The 17,602-nt window shown below is 36.6% G+C and overlaps 1 protein-coding gene and 1 pseudogene across 1 annotated transcript; one reads left to right on the plus strand and one right to left on the minus strand.

The window, feature by feature from the left end:
* The first annotated feature begins 3,132 nt into the window (after nt 1-3,132).
* LOC107152200 lies at nt 3,133-4,720 on the plus strand (annotated as a pseudogene).
* Nucleotides 4,721-8,298: 3,578 nt separating this feature from the next.
* Nucleotides 8,299-12,984, minus strand: LOC107152201 (olfactory receptor 1Q1-like). The gene has a single exon (XM_048813228.1). It carries the CDS (start codon nt 11,627-11,629, stop codon nt 10,667-10,669), a length of 963 nt encoding a protein of 320 aa, XP_048669185.1. The 5' UTR covers nt 11,630-12,984; the 3' UTR covers nt 8,299-10,666.
* Between the last annotated feature and the right edge of the window lie 4,618 nt (nt 12,985-17,602).

The raw sequence follows: 17,602 nt of genomic DNA on the forward strand, positions 1-17,602 counted from the left end.
CTGGAAATCTGAATAATAATATTTATAAATATTCATAGATCTTCACCTTGAACAATGAGCACATGACATTCATTTTCTACCAGGAGGAAATGGAACTGGCAATGTACTTAATGGATTTGAGATCAGTTTTTGTAAGGTAATTAGTAGAATGTGTATATTGAATGATCATTTTATGTTATTGTAAGAATGTTGCCACAATCTAATGATGACGTGATAGTTTTCCACCAAGAGTTAGGTTCATAGAAATTCTATTCCATTCCTCAGGGTCCAGTGGTGACCATGACATATATTCTTCTTCACTCTTTTAGTCAGAGAATGAAGGTATTAGAGGGTTTCTGGTGCTTTTTAAATAGTATGGAGTTCATCACCAAGATCCTTGGATTATCATGCTCAACCTTTACCCTGGTTTATGATGCACTTTGACTCGCGTTTTCCCCAAGGTAAACTGGGAAGGCAAAAAGCCTTGTGCATCACCAGGTTTTCAGTAGCTGTCTTGCCCTTAATCTCAGCATTCTTCCAAGAGTTAAATCCCTTAGGCCTGCTGCAATATCTAGGTCTTCTCCCAAGGGAAGAGAAAGCAATAAAGCAAGTGTATCTGCTTTTTCCCCTCTAATTTGGAGATGGAGATAGAGGTATGGCGTCCCATGACCTCCCCATAGTTAAGCTGTGAACAGGTGTGTGTGTGTGTGTGTGTGTGTGTGTGTGTATGTGTGTATATAGTTTGATTCTGAACTGATAACTCGGTTTCCTGTTGCTTTGGAAATTTAAGCCCCTTAGAGACTCCACTTGCTTTACTGCATTCGGTGTCTGCTAGAGAAAAATGCAAGAACATTCTTGTGGCTATTAGCTGAAGGTGTCTGTGCTCATCATATGAGCGGCCCAATCACAACAGGAATGGAATTTACATTTGTTAATATCATTGTTTGTGTTTCTGTGCTATATGTGTGTGTGTATCCAGTGTGTGCTTCTGATTCCTAGACGCTATACCTCCTCACACTGAAACCTGACAGATGGTTCCCTGAAGGGTAATTTATCTCCAGCTGAGTATCTAATCAAATTTTGAAAAGATAGGACAAAATCAAATATCTGTATAGAATTATTTATCTGAAATTGATTTATATTTCATTTTGAGAGGATTTTGGAAAACTTTTTATTTGTCTATCTTCAAACTTCATTAGATCTTGTGATATCTTCCAAATTTTATACTTAATCTCTGGAATTTTATTCATCTTCATTGCCATAATCCAGGTGTAGACAAATATTGCTTTGCATTTAAACTGCTGTAATTACCTCTAATTTTGATTCCTGCTGACCCTCCTGTCTTGCTATAATCTGATCTTGACCCAGTAAACTGCAAGCTATTTTAAAAATTTTTATGTTATTTACTTAAATCTCTAGCTCTCCTATAGATGGTCAGATTGAATAGGTCTTTGCATAGAACATGGATTCTATTGTTTAACAGACAGACATCATGTTCTCTGTCCTTATTTCTTTATAATTGTTCATGTGGGTATGTGTAAGTCCAATTGACTTGAAGAAAGAGAGAGGATTGATGATTATAAGGTAAGAAATCTTAGGATCATGACAAGAAATATATCAGTTATAAATTTTCAGCGTAAAAACTAGGTTAAGAAGAGAAAAAATGGAGAAGTTATTATTTCCTTATGCTAGATAGACATTTACAGTGTCTGTTCTCTGGCAGATCCTGGGTCTAACTTGAAATGGCAAGTATTTTCTGTTGTTCAAAGGACTTGAATAAAAATGATCTATTTCAAGTTGCAACCAAAATGGGAATTTGAAAGAGAAACCTACTTTTCCTCTGTGTTCCTTGGAAATTCCTGTAGAAAGGGCGTTGAAAGATTGAACGTGTTGAATGGGAAAGAATTTTCTTTAAGAAAGAACTGATGGGTGTATGACAAGGTATGCCATTTGATATTTTGTTACTAACTCATGTTTATGCCCTTAAATCTGTCCATAGGATATTTCCACTACCTCTGTACATGCTGAAATCTTACAGATTGAAAGTTTCCCACTTGACTCTCTGCATTTGATCTGGTTCCTGGAATTAAAGCATTAGCCAAAGTGTATTTCAGAGGCAAGGAGATGGTTAAGACAGAGAAGCCAACAAATCATTAGAGATCGTCCACTCATTTTTCTATTAATTGGTTACTGATCTGCCCTTCCACCTTGTTCCTAATCTCAGATCTCCATCATGAGTCCTTGAGTTGATTTGGCCTGACATCATGCTCTGTCAGAGACCAGCTCCAACAGGGGGTCTCAGGAGACGAACAGATGGTGAGGAGTCGGCGAAAGAGGGGTGGAGAAACAACACAGACACCAAAGTGAAGGTGTTGATCCCAATCTTTACTTGTGAAGCTGATCATACATACTTTTCATTTTGGCAGGCTCACAGTACTTTGTGGTTACAAAACAGGAATCATTATTCAAAGAAACAAAATATTACATAGCTACAATTAGAATAGAAGAATGTATCTTGGCTTATGCATAAGCAAGCATTTGTACTTTCAGTTCGTGTTTTGCTTTGAGCTGTTTCTGCTTAGTTAACTTTTAATAATAGTTAGAAATGTCCCAAACTATTGGCCTATACCTTGACTATTCTTTCTTGACTTACTGACTGGAACCGGTGCCATGGTTACGGCAAGTGGTTGACTTGTTATTAATTTTAATCAAACAAGAGTAAGAGCACAAACCATTGTGCACAGGAACAAGAACAAGTTGCCCAGTACCAAGCACTAATCTGTCTTCTTAACATTTATTTTTCTTCTCTAGATTTTAATTTAATTTCTCAAAAACTTCCTTGACAGGAATACAGGGAGTTTTTCATTAGACATTAACAATTTACACTCCACAGCTGAATCATTGCATTTAGAGCAAACAGATCTATTCTTTAGAAGTAGTTGCATTAATTGGGAAAGTCATGTTTTTTCCTTCATACTTAATGGTCATATGAGAAATTGCAACTATACTTATTAAAGGAATACAAAAACAAATCAGCCCATTCCCAGAAACATACTGCGCTCCTCCAGAGGATGGACGCCTTGCGCCATCCACCTCAGTAGGGCCTTGCCATTGCCTGAGTCAGGGGAGGGGCGCAGCAATGCTCCTTTGGATGTTTCATGGATTCTTTTTTAAAGATGTTATGTCTTCCTAGGTATACACATCACATCCTTTCTCTAAAATATCATTAGTCCACAGGTGTGGCAAAAAACTTGAGATATTCAAGTTTTGGAATGCACTTACTGACTAGTTTAAAGCCATGTTTTTATTACATAATAGTCAAAATGATTTATGATTCTTTCACATTCCATCTCTTTTCTGTGTGTAGAAAAAGTTAACAAGAAGAGCATGAGGAAGGATAATCAGAGCAGTGTGTCTGAGTTCCTCCTCCCCATCCAGCCCGAGGAGCAAGGCATATTCTCTGCCCTGTTCCTGGGCATGTACCTGACCACGGTGCTGGGGAACCTGCTCATCATCCTGCTCATCAGGCTGGACTCTCGCCTCCACACCTCCATGTTTCTCAGCCATTTAGCCCTCACTGACATCTCTTTCTTCTCAGTTATGGCTCCAAAAATGCTCATGAGTATGCTGATGCAAAATAAATTTATCTCCTGTTCTGGGTGCATTTGCCAGGATTTAAAAAAAAAATTATTATTCAGAGGTGTTGACAGCTTCCTTCTGACCTCAAGGGCCTATGACAGGTATGTGGCCATCTGTCATCCCTTCCACTACACCACCATCTTGAGTCAGAGCCTTTTGTTTGCTGCTAGTAATTATGTCCTGGGTCTTGTCCTTTGCTGGTGCCCTTGTGCACACCCTCCTGCTAGCCCATCTTTCTTTCCTTAGAGACAACACTCTCCACCACTTCCGCTTGCTGCCTTGATTAAGCTGTCCAGCTCTGATACCACCATCAATGAATTGGTCATCCTCACTGTAGGAACTGTGGCCATTTCTGCACAATTTGTATGCATTCTGGTCTCTTCTGGCCACATTGCGGCCACCATCCTGAGAAGACCCTCAGTCAAGGGAATCTACAAAGCCTTGTCCACAGGTGGTTCTCATCTAGCAGTAGTTTCTTTATACTATGGAGCAGTTCTTGCACTCTACTTTTTCCCCTCATCCAATAGCAGTAAAGACAAGATGTCATTGTGTCTGTGTTCTACACTCTGGTCACCCTCACGCTGAATCCCTTTATCTACAATCTGAGGAATTGGGATATGAGAGGCGCTCTGAGAAACATCCTGAGTAGGGGAATATTTTCAGCGTGATGGCCACTGTTTTCACAATTGCCAGATGTGAGATTTTCTTTGATACTGTATATGTATCATTTCCTCTCTGAATTACTCTTTCTTAGCAAATCTTTTTTTTTTGACTACTGCAAATGGAACCCAGAGCCTTTCACAGTACTAAGCAAGCTCGCCCATTGAGTTACACCCCCAAACCTGTTCCTTAGTGAATTTGATGTGACATACTTTATTCAACTGTGTTACATAAGGAACATAGTTTTTGTCTATGTTTAATTGTTAATGTTGAAAATCTTATAAATATTACTGCCTAATTACCTACTCCTAATTTTTCTTTTTCATTTGTTCTCATCCTAAGTACATTTAAAATTATTATGTAGTCTCAGCTTTTATCTTTGTCTCCCCCCTCTCCACACCCCCACTGGTTGTATCAAAGCGTTTTTTTTTTTGGCTTTCTGAAGATGATTATAATTTTACTACTGGTGGGTTTATGATTATACGTTTGTGTATAATTTTGTAATGCTTTTTGTATTTTATTTTCTTTTGTAAGGGAAATAAGAAATGTTATTCTTATTTCTAATTTGTTATTCATTCATTTGTTTTATTTTATTTTTTAATACATTTTTTAATTGTAGGTGGCACAATACCTTTATTTTATTTATTTATTTTCATGTGGTGCTGAGGATTGAACCCAGGGACTTACACGTGCTTGGCAAGTGCTCTACCACTGAGCTATAACCTGGGCCTATTATTCATTCATTTATTTTAAATTACTCCTAAAAAATCATACATATTCATGCTGTGCTGTGTGAAGTTTTGATAATTGTGTAATGTTCAAATGGTGGCAAACATATTTATTTCCTCATTTTCCATTTCTTTGAAACATTCAAAAGCCTTTATTATAGCTTTCTAGAAGTACATAACATAGCATTACTGTCTCTAGTCAATGTACCAAGTAGTAGGACAGTAGAACTTTTGATTAATTTGGTACCAGACGACTAGCTTTTCCTTATCTTTTCTTCTATTTTTCTAAACTATTGGTTATTTCTGAATCATCATCAAAAATTATTTTGTATGTGTTATTAGAGTGATGATAAGTAGGCATGTAACTTTTTTCTCAAAGAGAACAGCCCTTGTCACAAATTGAGAGTAGCCCAATGGTCTACATAGAATGGGCCCAGGACTCAAGTGGTGAACAGGAAGTTCACTGGAGTCCTCCAGGCCCTACGGGGGCCATGTGGGTGTGGGGCGTGGCAGTGAGAATGATGGTTTTTGAAAGGCCTTTCAGGTGGTGATGTTATCTGGGAGATGGACCCATTCCAGTAAGGGGTCAGCCTCTCTGGCTGTGGAATGGAGAATGGCTGGGCAGGAGGTCAGGAAGTCTGGGCAACATGCAGTGAGTTCAAGCAGGTCTTCATTTCAGTTTAATCCAACTATGTTTTGTTTTAAAATGAAAATAGTTACTTCCTAACCCAACTACATAAATGCAGTGTTCTGTGTTCCCATCAGATACGGCCAAGTTTTATGTTTATTCCTTGAGAAACTTACCTCTGCTCCAGGCAAAGGTACTTAACTCCATTGCTATAAGCTGCTTACTGTGACAGATGTTTCTGTATTCCTTTAACTCTTGTTATAAAGGAAGAAATTCACATTTGAGAGACATTTAGTAGCTAGCCATGTGCCAATAAGCCTCCTATATTTGTGAGAAGTCAAATCCTGAGGCCTGTTCGACATTTGATGCTTTTCAACCCAAACAATATTTTAAACAATTTACTAAAAATTTTACTTTAATTTTTAGAAAAATATTGAAATAACATACATAAAATATATAATTTAATTATATGTGTGTGTATCCATGATGTTGTAATTGCATGTATGCATTTATGAGTTCTTCATATGTGAGGTATGATAGCATTTTAAATAATTTTAATAGAAACATTCACTGAACAATCTGCAGGCTTAAACAATAAAAAACTAACAATATCATCGAAGCCTCTTCAATCCCCCCTCTATTGTGTCTTCTTTCCTCTTGGAGGTACCTAGTAGCTTCACTGTTTGCAATATTCACTTCTCATGTGAGTTTTAACACTTTAGTTATCCATAAATTTCGTTTGCTCTAGATGTGCATATAAGTGAAAGACTATGTGTGTTCTGCTCCATTTGGCTTTTGTTGTCTTCTCTTGCCTTTGTGAAATTCATTTCTGTATTTTCATCTTCCTCTGTGAAACTATAACAGACTTCTCTGATCTATTTTAATGGTTGTTTTTTTTTGCTTTCAGCATTCAGCTATCATGAACAATGCTGCAAACATTGTATTGCATGCATCCAGTGTGCTTATCAGAGAGATTCTGTAAATTGTACACACAGAAGAAATATTGGAGTGTATGGCATGTGTGTATCCTATTTAATTCCTAGTTAATGCTGAACTCTTTTACAAAACACTTATATGAGTAAGCCAGTCTGAAAAGACTACACAATATATAATTTCCACTATGCGGTATCATAGAAAATGCAAAACTATAGAGATAATAAGATGATCAGTTTGTTGCTAAGGATTTAGTAATAAGATGAGTGGATAAACTAAAGGGGATTTCAGATGTAGAAAATTTATTCCATATAGTGCTTTGACTTTGGATACATGTCCCTATGCATTAGTCAACCAACCCACAAAACCGACAAATTAGAAAGAGAGAGAGAGAGAGAGAGAGAGAGAGAGAGAGAGAGAGAGAGGATTGTTCAGAGTCAAGTGATTGTTTGTGACTTTGGAAATTGGAAGCCAGTTGAGTCCTCTGAGTGAACACATGCACCTAATCTAATTTAAAACCTTGTTTAGAAACTGAGCTAGATGGCTAGATGTCATCAGGGGTTAAAATAGTATATCATCAATAGTATATGATTTTATAACAATTCAACAGGATCTATTTATTATGGCACATGAATATTCTATTCCCAGATGGAATTTGGTGCTGGCATTGGCTAGTAAGTCATATGATTTATACTATGCTTTAACCAAATATATCTGAATTTAAAAAAACAACTCCCTTGTCCTACGAACCTCAGGATAGTATTCCATATTTTTATGTAAAATTTTAAACTTTGCCTTTAGTCCTTGAAAGTCTTAAAAAATGTAGGAAGGTGGTTATTTTTAATGTAGTTTGAGGTACAAACTCATTTAAATGCTTTCTTTTTAACATAAAGTATTTAAAATTGTTTATTTAAAATTTAAATTTGTTTTAATTAGCTACACAGTGCATTGCAATATGGCATAACCTCTCAACTAAAAAGCAAAGCATTAGAGGTGTAGAAAGGGTTTCTACTATGGGGTAAGTGATTTTGTTTTAAGTAAGTCAACTTACTTTTTTAAACATTTGTACAATTAGTTTTAAATAGTTATACTTGATAGAAGAATTATTTTTAATAATTCATCTTTTGTCCACTTCTATGCAAAGCCGATTGAATCATTTAAAGTTTTTGTATGTACTTGTTTCTTATATGGGTATACACCTATTCACCCACAGATCATACTTTAATTTTTTTAATATGCATCAGGACCCTATTTACTGTTGGAAGAAAGTGACCAACTCTCCACTGTTCTTGACCCAAGTGCAAATGTGCCCACTTGTTCAATTTCTAGATTCTCTCTGGCTAATTCCACAAGCCTCCTAACCCCAAGGGAAAGTGAGCCTCATACTGCTCCACTCCCCCAGCCTGAGCACTCCCTGGTGGGAAATCCATTCTGTGCTAAGTTAGTGGACCCTCCAGATGGACCCTAGATCTCAGGGCAGGTGCATGCAGGGGCAGTTGGCTAAGCTTGTCGTGAATTCTTGTTCCTGCAACAGAAAGTCCCCAAAGGGCCACTTGGAGATGGTGTCTTGCCTCAGCTCTCTGCCCTCCAGTCAAATGCAAGGACCAACTCCCGACCCTGCCTCAGGTCACTCAAGTTCAGACCTCCCCTCTCTTCCATGGCTTCCCCACATGCCACATTTTCTTGACAGTCTCTGTCTCTCTTTTTGCCTGCGTCACCCCTCCCTGGAGCTAGCATTATGGGCTTGGTTCTTGAGGTATTCTTTCCTGTTCTATGTTCCAAGCACCTGAATTTATGCATCTCTATGATTCTAATATTGAATTTTGGTGTATTCCTTTGTCATCCTCCTTACTGGGAAGCAGTATCCCCACTGCCTGAATCTGGAGTCCAGAGCAAGTGAAAATCACACCCTTCCTCTACTCTGCCATCTTTCCCCTCTGGATTATTTCTAATTTTCACTGTCATGAATAATAGTGTATTGAACATAAAATGTGTATGTGTGCTATTTGTAACAATTGCTCAATTAACCTTAAAAATGTTGTATAGTCCACTTAGTGAGAACCTGTCTCTAAATAAGATATTTAAAAAGGGGCTGGGGATGTGGCTCAGTGGTTAAGCATCCCTGAGTTCAATCCCCAGTATCAAAAAATAAAGTTGCATATTAGTCTACCCTTCATCATAGAAGATATGTTCCCCAGCTCCAGAGAATGCCCGGAACCATGGATAGTGCCAACTTGCATATTATGTGGTTATTTTTTCAATTTGATAATCAAAAAGGATACTAAGTGGCTAATGGGAGTGTAGCATATGCAGGAAAGATATGCTGGTCAAAGGGGTGATTCATGTCCTGGGCAAGATGGAGGGGGACAGTGTGGAATTTCATCATGTTCCTCTAAACATCAAGCAATTTAAATCTTCTGAATTGTTTATTTCTGGAATTTTCCATTTAATATTTTCATACAGCAGTTGAAGTGGGTAGCTGAAACTGGAAAGCAAAATCATGGATGGGGTGCATGACTCCTGAATTCATATACTCTCATGTTTATTTCTCCAGCTTTAGACATTTCTTCAATGGAAGAAGGGGGATTCTTAGAAAAGGCTCCAGTGTTAAGAATCGAGTCTAATCAGAGAGTAAAGAATAAAAGGGATCAGTAATGGAACTGCCTGCCACCTTGAGATGGAGATACAATGTAGGAGGAAACAAAGAATCCAGCAGAAAAATGTTGAGCACGTAAGATATTTTCTACAAAATATGAGGAACCAGAGTTAACTAATCAAAACTTGGCATGATTTCTTTGTTGTCATCAACTTATAAGTGTCAGAGCACCCTTTACCTTGATGGAATTTATTAACTTGGTGCAGAAAAAGACATAGAAAATATAGCTTCTCAAATCCACCCCAATGGAATAAATTTTTATTAATATATAATTACGCTACAAGAAATAATTTTTTTCTATCATTTGACAAATTACCACAGTTTTAGCTCCTTCTAATTCAGTGTCATAACTACCTGTATTCTGTAAGGAACTTTATAGAAATCAGCCTGCACTTGCATCTTCTGCCCCATGCCCTGGGAGGCCCCTCTCACATTCTCCTTTTGGCCCTATACTTATGAGATTTGGCTCCGGAACCTGTTATCCATGCACAGGATTGATTAGTCAGCAATCATCTGGTATTAGTCAAGCTCCACATATCAACTGCAGAAAAGACCAGAAGTATGCTGTGACAGTGGGAGTTTTAGTCATCATTGTGCAGCTGAAGAAGGTTGAGAAAATGCAAGTTGGAGAGCTGTGGTCACACCTAATTCTAAGGTACTGAGAGCATTTGACCCCATAGAGTGGACATTGTCCTTATGTCCCTCTTCCCATATCGAAGTAGTTAATCCATTTCACCTGTCCTACAGAAATTTATATTAAATACAAACATTAATATTGTTCTCTCAGTTTCCTGGCAGATATAATATGGGCAAATGACCCATTCTTGGCCAGTCAGATGCACCATCGCACTATCTCATTTTGAATCTAGAGGTAGTGGTGAAGAGAACACGTGGGCAGGTGTTTCTGGAGGTGGTGATATCCAGTTTGTAGGTCTCTTAGGGCTATGCCCAGAGACTATTGCTGGAAATGCTGGCAGGGGTATAAGTTGCAAGTTGGCAGGGAACAGAGTTTGGAAACTACAGCCTGGACTAGTTCCTGATTATGATTTTGTGGTTTTGACTATGTGACTTTTCTCATTCCTATCCATTTTCTTGTTTCCTCAGTCTTGGTAACTCCTGAGCTCCACTTAGCCTTTTGAGATACTCATTTCCTCCAATAAATCAGCTAGCATTGATTTTTGTTGCCTGTTTCTAAGAACTCTTGAGAATTACAGCTGTTTTTAATTGTAGGCCCACAGAACACCCTTAATTACAGTTGAAGCCACGCTGGTATTTTGTACTAATGATACGATAGTCTATTTTGTTTCATGTTCTTTGGGTTTATGAGATATCCCAGGAAAATATTTGGTGAGAAAATTTATAATATGGATTTAATTAAGATATTTCTGAGACATTCTAAAGGAAGAAGATCTGAGGGATGGAACAATTTTCCTAGAATCATAGTTAAAACTCAGAACTGTGTTTTGGGGTTTTATCGAAAGAAAAAAGTCTCATCCATTTCCGGAAACTTCCCTTGATATCACCATTCCTCAGGCTATAGATGAAGGGGTTCAGCATGGGAGTCACCACAGTGTACATGACTGTCACAATGCGACCCTTAGTCACCGAATAGCTGGAAAGGGGCCGGAAGTAGACCCATGTGAGGGTTCCATAAAATATGGCCACCACAGAGAGGTGAGAGCCACAGGTAGAAAAGGATCTCCACTTGCCATTGGCTGAGGGGATCTGGAGGACCGCTGACATGACACAGGCATAGGAGGCAATGATGAAGGCCAGTGCTCCAATGATGACAATCACACCTTCTGTCTGGATCATCAAGGTGTTAAGGTAGGTGCTGGTGCAGGAGATCTTCATCAGAGGGTAGAGGTCACAGAAGAAGTGGGGGATCCTGTTATCTGCACAGAAGGCCAACTGGCCCATGAGAAAGGTGTGCAGCAGGGCATGAAGGTGGGAGAGGACGTGGCACACAGCCACCATCTGTGCACACAGCCTTCCTGTCAGGATCAGGGGGTAGCGGAGCGGGTGGCAGATGGCAATGTACCTGTCATAGGCCATCACAGCCAAGAGGAAGTTTTCCATGGCTGCAAAGCAAATGAAGAAATACGTCTGGGCTAAGCAGCCCATGTAGGAAATGGCCTTTGTAGGGGAAAATATATTCTGCAGCATCTTGGGGACCGTGGTGGAGGTGAAGCAGATGTCTGCCAAGGCCAAGTGACTGAGGAAGATGTACATGGGGATGTGGAGGTGAGGAGCAGAGATGATAAGTATGATGAGTGCAAAATTGCCAGAAATGTTGATTGTGTACATGAGTAGAAAAAGAAGGAAGAGTGGGATCTGTTCTTCTCGGTGAGTAGAAATACCCAAGAGAACAAAATGCGACACACTGGTCCAGCTGGTGTTGCCCATCTGTTGCCATAAAAACAACAACAAAAAAAGATTATTTTTATGGACTCATGAGCAGGCTATTTAGTTACTTTTACTGTTGTACCCCAGTATAAACTACACATGATGCTGATAAGGGAGGGGATTAAGTAAGTGCTTTATAGTTTCCCAAAACATTTTATAATTTTTCATGACTATTACTAGCATCACTATCACCATAGCTAATATTTATGGAGCATTTACCTTGAGCAGGGACTTTGCTGTATGCTCTTAAAATCTTAGAATAGGATTATTATTGTTGTTATTATTAGTTTTGTAAATTAGAAAATTGAGGTATAGACACTTTAAGCTCATGAAAGGCAAAATTTAAGTCATGTGTATGTGGCCCCAAATGTTACACTATTAACCACTAAATACCACGAGTCTACAAACTAAAACCAAGACATCTTATTCATGGCAGTAGACCTGTTGATTAGTTACATAATCAAGGAAGGAATATTCAGTTTTCATTTTAGGAGATGCACACAAGGGTATTCTTGCTGGTGCCCAAATATTTTTCAATGAGTACACATTATTTTAAGAGAATAAGTTTCCAGATTATTAGGAATATAATTTCTTAATAATTTCCACATAACTTGTCTCTAAACTCATCTTGTCTTCATGATGGCTCCTTATGCATTATCCTGTCTTCCATGTAACAAAAGAAAAAAAAAACATTAGTAGTTAGATTTATCTAGTAATAAGTGATACTTCTGGATACATGAACTAATAAAAAAGAAAGCATTGTTCCATTAGGTATTTTTACATAAAACTTTCTTAAAGTCATGCCTTTGTATCTATAAGTTCTATCACCATGGATTCAACCAATTATGCATCAAAAAGATTTTTTAAAATTTCAGAAAATTCCCAAAATCAAATCTTGAATTTGCCAGGTACCAAATATTACACTGAGTCCATGTAAATGAAGTGATGAGTGGGCATTATATAGGTATTATAAGTAATCTAGAGAAAGTATATGGGAAGGTGTGAATTTGTCATATGCAAATACTATACCATTTCATATAAAGGTCCTGAGCATCTATAGATTTTGGCATTCACAGGAATTCTGGATTCACACCCTAATGGAGATGATGAAATGACTATATTTAAGTTTGATAGTTATTTTTTAAAATTATGATATATTGCCATATGAAATTGCCATTTATTTTATAGACTGTAAAATTGGGTAGGAGTCACCAGACCAATAGATGATTATTTTCCACTTTCTCAAAATATATGTTACTAAGACTTTGCAGGATTCTGAAAATAATTTTATGCATAATGATGAGACTCAGATGAATATGAAGAAAATGGTAATGTCAACTTAGGAAAACTAACATTAAAAGTTTTTAAAGTAAAAAAAAATTACCATTTGTAGGTCAAAATAGGTAAATTATTGGCAATTTCATATAATTGAGCTTTGTAATCATAATTTTGGTCAGTTTTTTACTACTAATAATTATAATAACAATTTGATTCAGATGAAATATTTCTGATTATTTTTAACATAAGATATTATAGCTACCAGAAATTAAATATTAATTTTGTAGTCTTCTTCACTGTAGAAAATAAAATACGTGGTTAAAAAGAATTTTTAGCATAAAATTTTGTTACAATGGGATAAAATGCACAATAGGAAGAAGTACCAAAGTACATGTTTAAATTGAGAGAAAATGATGTAAAATTGTAGCTTTTAAGGATTATTTTGTTGCTTTTTAAAAACTTTCACAGTTGAAAATTTGATTTACATATTCAACACATTAGAAACACATGAAAAAGTAATATAATTGATTTAGTAGTTTTCCTAAGAGTTAGGATTATTCTACTTGTTTAAAAAGTTTTTCCAATACTTGAATTAAGTGCAAAAAATCATTTTCCTTTAATATTATCCTCCACGTTGACAAAACTTGATTGTCTCTTTTAGCAAAATTGGTTTGACTGCAGGAAAAACACATCATTTTCAAAACAAAGGCTGTCCAAGCGAATTAAATAATTTTGTGTCAACTCAATATTATTAATAAAATTGAGAGGAGAATTGTATAAATTTAAAACCAACTGTAAACATTAATATTAAACAGTTTCCTTCAAATGTTTCTTTCTTATAGTGTTTACAAATATACAAAATATACTATCAATCACAATTAAAAGTATATATTGACTCATGTTGGGAAAATATGTAGTATAGTTAATATTGATTTGTTTTATGGAAAGTTTCAATTTTAACTGGAGTTCATACTTGACAAGCAAAGTTGTAGATAATCATTTCTTTTCCTTTGATGTTTCAAACTTATTTGTGTACAGTGTGCATATTGGTGAAAAATTTTAAATGACACTCTCATTTTTGTCTTTCATTACTGAACATTCACTAACCATTCCTTTTGTTTAGAAAAATCATGAACTGGAGTAACAAGATAGTAAATCTTTTTTTTTTTTAAATTGCTTTAGTTATACATGGCAGTAAAAACTCTTCCCTGAGTCAATCAATCAGCATTTAAAACAATATAGGAGCATTTGTCTTCTATTTATTTCAACATTTTGTATACATTGATTGATTCCAATAAAATTATTCATGAGACATTTTTAGAATCTGCTTTACAAAGCCAAACATTTTTTTCACAAATATTTTCAGTATATCACACAATTGAACAAAGCAAGAAGGCAAATACCAGTCTCTTGTTTTAAACTTGATTTTGTTTTTTTTTAACTAATTTTTTCATGTTGGTTGAAAGCTATTCTTTGATAGATGCATAAGATTTAAAATATCTATGCCAAAAGTGTAATTTTTAGGTCATAAGTTGGTAACAATTCTTTGTAATTATGAAAGGTTTTAGAGACAACACCTGTCCATAGTATTAATTGGAGAGTGTCTTAAATTATGTAATTCAGTGAAAAGTACAAAAACCTTATAATTTCTAAATGAAGAAAGAATGGCTATTTGGTATTAAAATAAAGTTTTGCATTCTATATCCACTATTTTGATGACTTAAAAATTTTTAGTATTTTCATAAAAATACTTTTAGCCTTTTTCTTATAATTTTCTAACAGAATTCCCATAACTAAAATAATCATTTCCTTACTTATCTGGGTAAAAGAGGTTTATACAAGCATTTATGCCATGTCATAACAAACCAGAGTTATAAGTTTGACTTGTGTTAAAAATGAATTCTAAATGGTTTTTTGAAAGCTTGATTTTAATATCAAGTGATGAATTTTATTGATCCTTTTTGACTGTTTGAATAAAATGTTATCAACATCACTATGTACTTACTGAAAAGAATGGGTGATATCAGTATCAGGCATCTAAACACTCTGGTATTAAGATGCCAATGGATATGCTTTAAGAAATAATGTAAAGTTTATTTTAAATGACCAATACATTGTATATTCTATATTTTAAACTATTAAACATCTAATGAACAATTTTATTTGCCTGTTTTTTAAAGCCCATAGGTTTTCATTAGGGGGGGTATACGGGTGAAAAACACAGATTTAACTTGACCTCTCAATCAGTGCTCAATCTACTTTTTTAGGATGATGGAAATGTGAACAACCTTACTATTCTAGAATGCTTTTAGTGGTGAAAGGCTCTAGCCATCAGAATTTTTCTATTGTATGATTGCTTCTTGTTTTTGTACACTGAAAGCAGAGTTTGGTCCTCTGAGGTCTCATAGAGCAAGCATATTATTTTTCAATATGGAAGCCTTCAAAACTCTAAACATTAATCAACAAAGGCAATACTAGGCAGTATCTAAAAGGCCAGCCTCAATGAAGACAGGTAAAAATGTAAACTCAAGCATTGTCGGTGAGACTGCAAATTAGTAAAATCATTTTGGAAAGCAGTGTGGAGATCCTCAAAAGACTAGCAATGGAACCATCATATGACTCACTCTTCCTTTCCTTAGTATTTATCCAAAAGAACTGAAATCAGCATTCCACTCAATTCACAACAGCCAAGTTATGAAGTCAGTCTACACAATGGAGTCTTCCTCAGCCATAAAGAAGAATGAAATTTTGTCACTTGCTGTAAATGGATGGAACTAGAGAACATCGTGCTAAGTGAAATAAACCAGACTCAGAAAGTCAAGAGTTCAATGTTTTATCTTATATGTAGAAACTACAAAGAAAGAGGAGAGAGAGGGTGAGGGGGAGAGAGAGGAAGGGAGATAGAGGGAGGAGCAGTGAAGGATGGAGGGAGGGAGGGAGGGAGGAGAATAAAAAAGATCTTATGAAAATAGAAGGGAGAGCAGTGCAGTACAGGAGGGGGTTTGAGGGGGAAGGGAGGAACCACAGAATGAAATTGACCAAATTATTCTTTGTGCATGTATAAATATATAAAAATGAATTCCACTTCTACATATAACTGTAATGCATCAATTTAGAGAAATGAATAGAAGGAAGACTGATAGAGTAGAGGAGGGGCATCGGGCGAGGAGGGAGAAGAGGGAAAAGGAGACGTACTGACATTGAGACGGAGCAAATTATTTGATGTATGATTATGTCAAAATGACTTCCACTGTTATGTACAACTATGATGCACTAATAAAAACATAAAATATAAAGAGAAAGAAGATGAAAGGCCAGCCTCAGTTTTCTCATCTGCAAAATGCAGATATGAAAGTTGTTATGAGGATTAAATGAGAGTTCCTGGTCCCTGCCATATATTCAGTCAGTGCTGGTAATTTTCCCTATCAGTTTTTCAGGCTTGTTAAACAGAGATTTTTCTGCCATCCAGTTCTCTCCATTTGTGGGCCTGTTTCATTTCATCACAGTCTCTACAAATGTGGTTCCCAGAACTAAGCAATGTTCCATGAGTCTGGTTTTCCATCACAGAGTAATCTGATTGTCTGATCATAAATAATAACAAAATAACTATTTTGGGGTGGTGATCAGAGTTGGGAGGCCACAAATAAGTTGTGTCCATGGCTATTCAAAAAATTCTTTAGGCTTTGCAATTTGGGTTTGGGGAGGAAAAAAAAATAAATGAAAGAAATGTCCCTGAGTAAGAACTGTATGCGTTACATCATGCAGTCTTATGGCTACACCAGGACATTTCTAGCTGTGTGCAGTCACTTGGGATCCTCATTGCACAGATGAGAAAGCCAATCACTTTGGCTTAGAAAGGCAAAACAATTTTCTCAGCATAATTTAGCCTTAAGTGATGGCTGGATTTCACACTTAGACCTGGGTACCTGGTATGCTCAGACGTGTCTGCCCACTCATTTCATGTGCTTAGATTCTTCCCTATGGAATTGGCTATCTTTCTCACTCCTGGTCTGTCTGCTCTCATGCTTCAAGTTAAAGGATGCCATCGTGTTACACTTCCAGAGAACAAGCATTAGATGTTTCAGTTACAAAATTTTGCAATTCTTAGTATGATATTGGATTTCCTGAATTGATCTCAGTATGTATTGATGATGAGAGGACTGAAGTGGTAGCCAAATTTATAGAGCAGTTACTGTATGTCACAAATTGTTCTCAAAGACACATGTTTTTCCTGTGGTGATCACGGCAATGGTGTGATGCAAGTATTATTATCCCCACTCTACAGATGAGAACATGCCACAGAGGGATTCTGTAGCATGCTCAGGGTGCTTGGGTTAGTAAGTGGTAGAACTGGAATCAGAATTCAGCTCCACCTGATCACAGAGCCCTTGCTCTTAACTACTGGGCTCTGCCACCTGGTAAGCTTTCCCTCAACGTCCAGTTTCTACTTTCCTCTTTGCTTGTTGCTTTTCCCCTGGATTATTCTGTGCATTGGCTAATGTTGAGTACCTATAACATACGCTTTCTAGTTTAATCCTCATTTAAACTAAAGAGTAGAAACGATTATTTCCATATTTGGGTCATGAAACTAGGATGAGAGGGATGAGTTAAGTTCCCCCAAGGCTACGGAGAGTAAAGTTAGAGTCAGGTGGGTTACAGATCTATCTGAAAAGAGATGCTTTCTCTATCCCTCCC

The sequence above is a fragment of the Marmota marmota genome, unplaced genomic scaffold (assembly GCF_001458135.2).
Source record: "Marmota marmota marmota unplaced genomic scaffold, marMar, whole genome shotgun sequence".
NCBI lineage: Eukaryota > Metazoa > Chordata > Mammalia > Rodentia > Sciuridae > Marmota > Marmota marmota.

Coding starts and splice junctions, on each gene's coding strand:
- LOC107152201 (XM_048813228.1), bottom strand. CDS start 11,629: ATGGGCAACACCAGCTGGACCAGTGTGTCGCATTTTGTTCTCTTGGGT.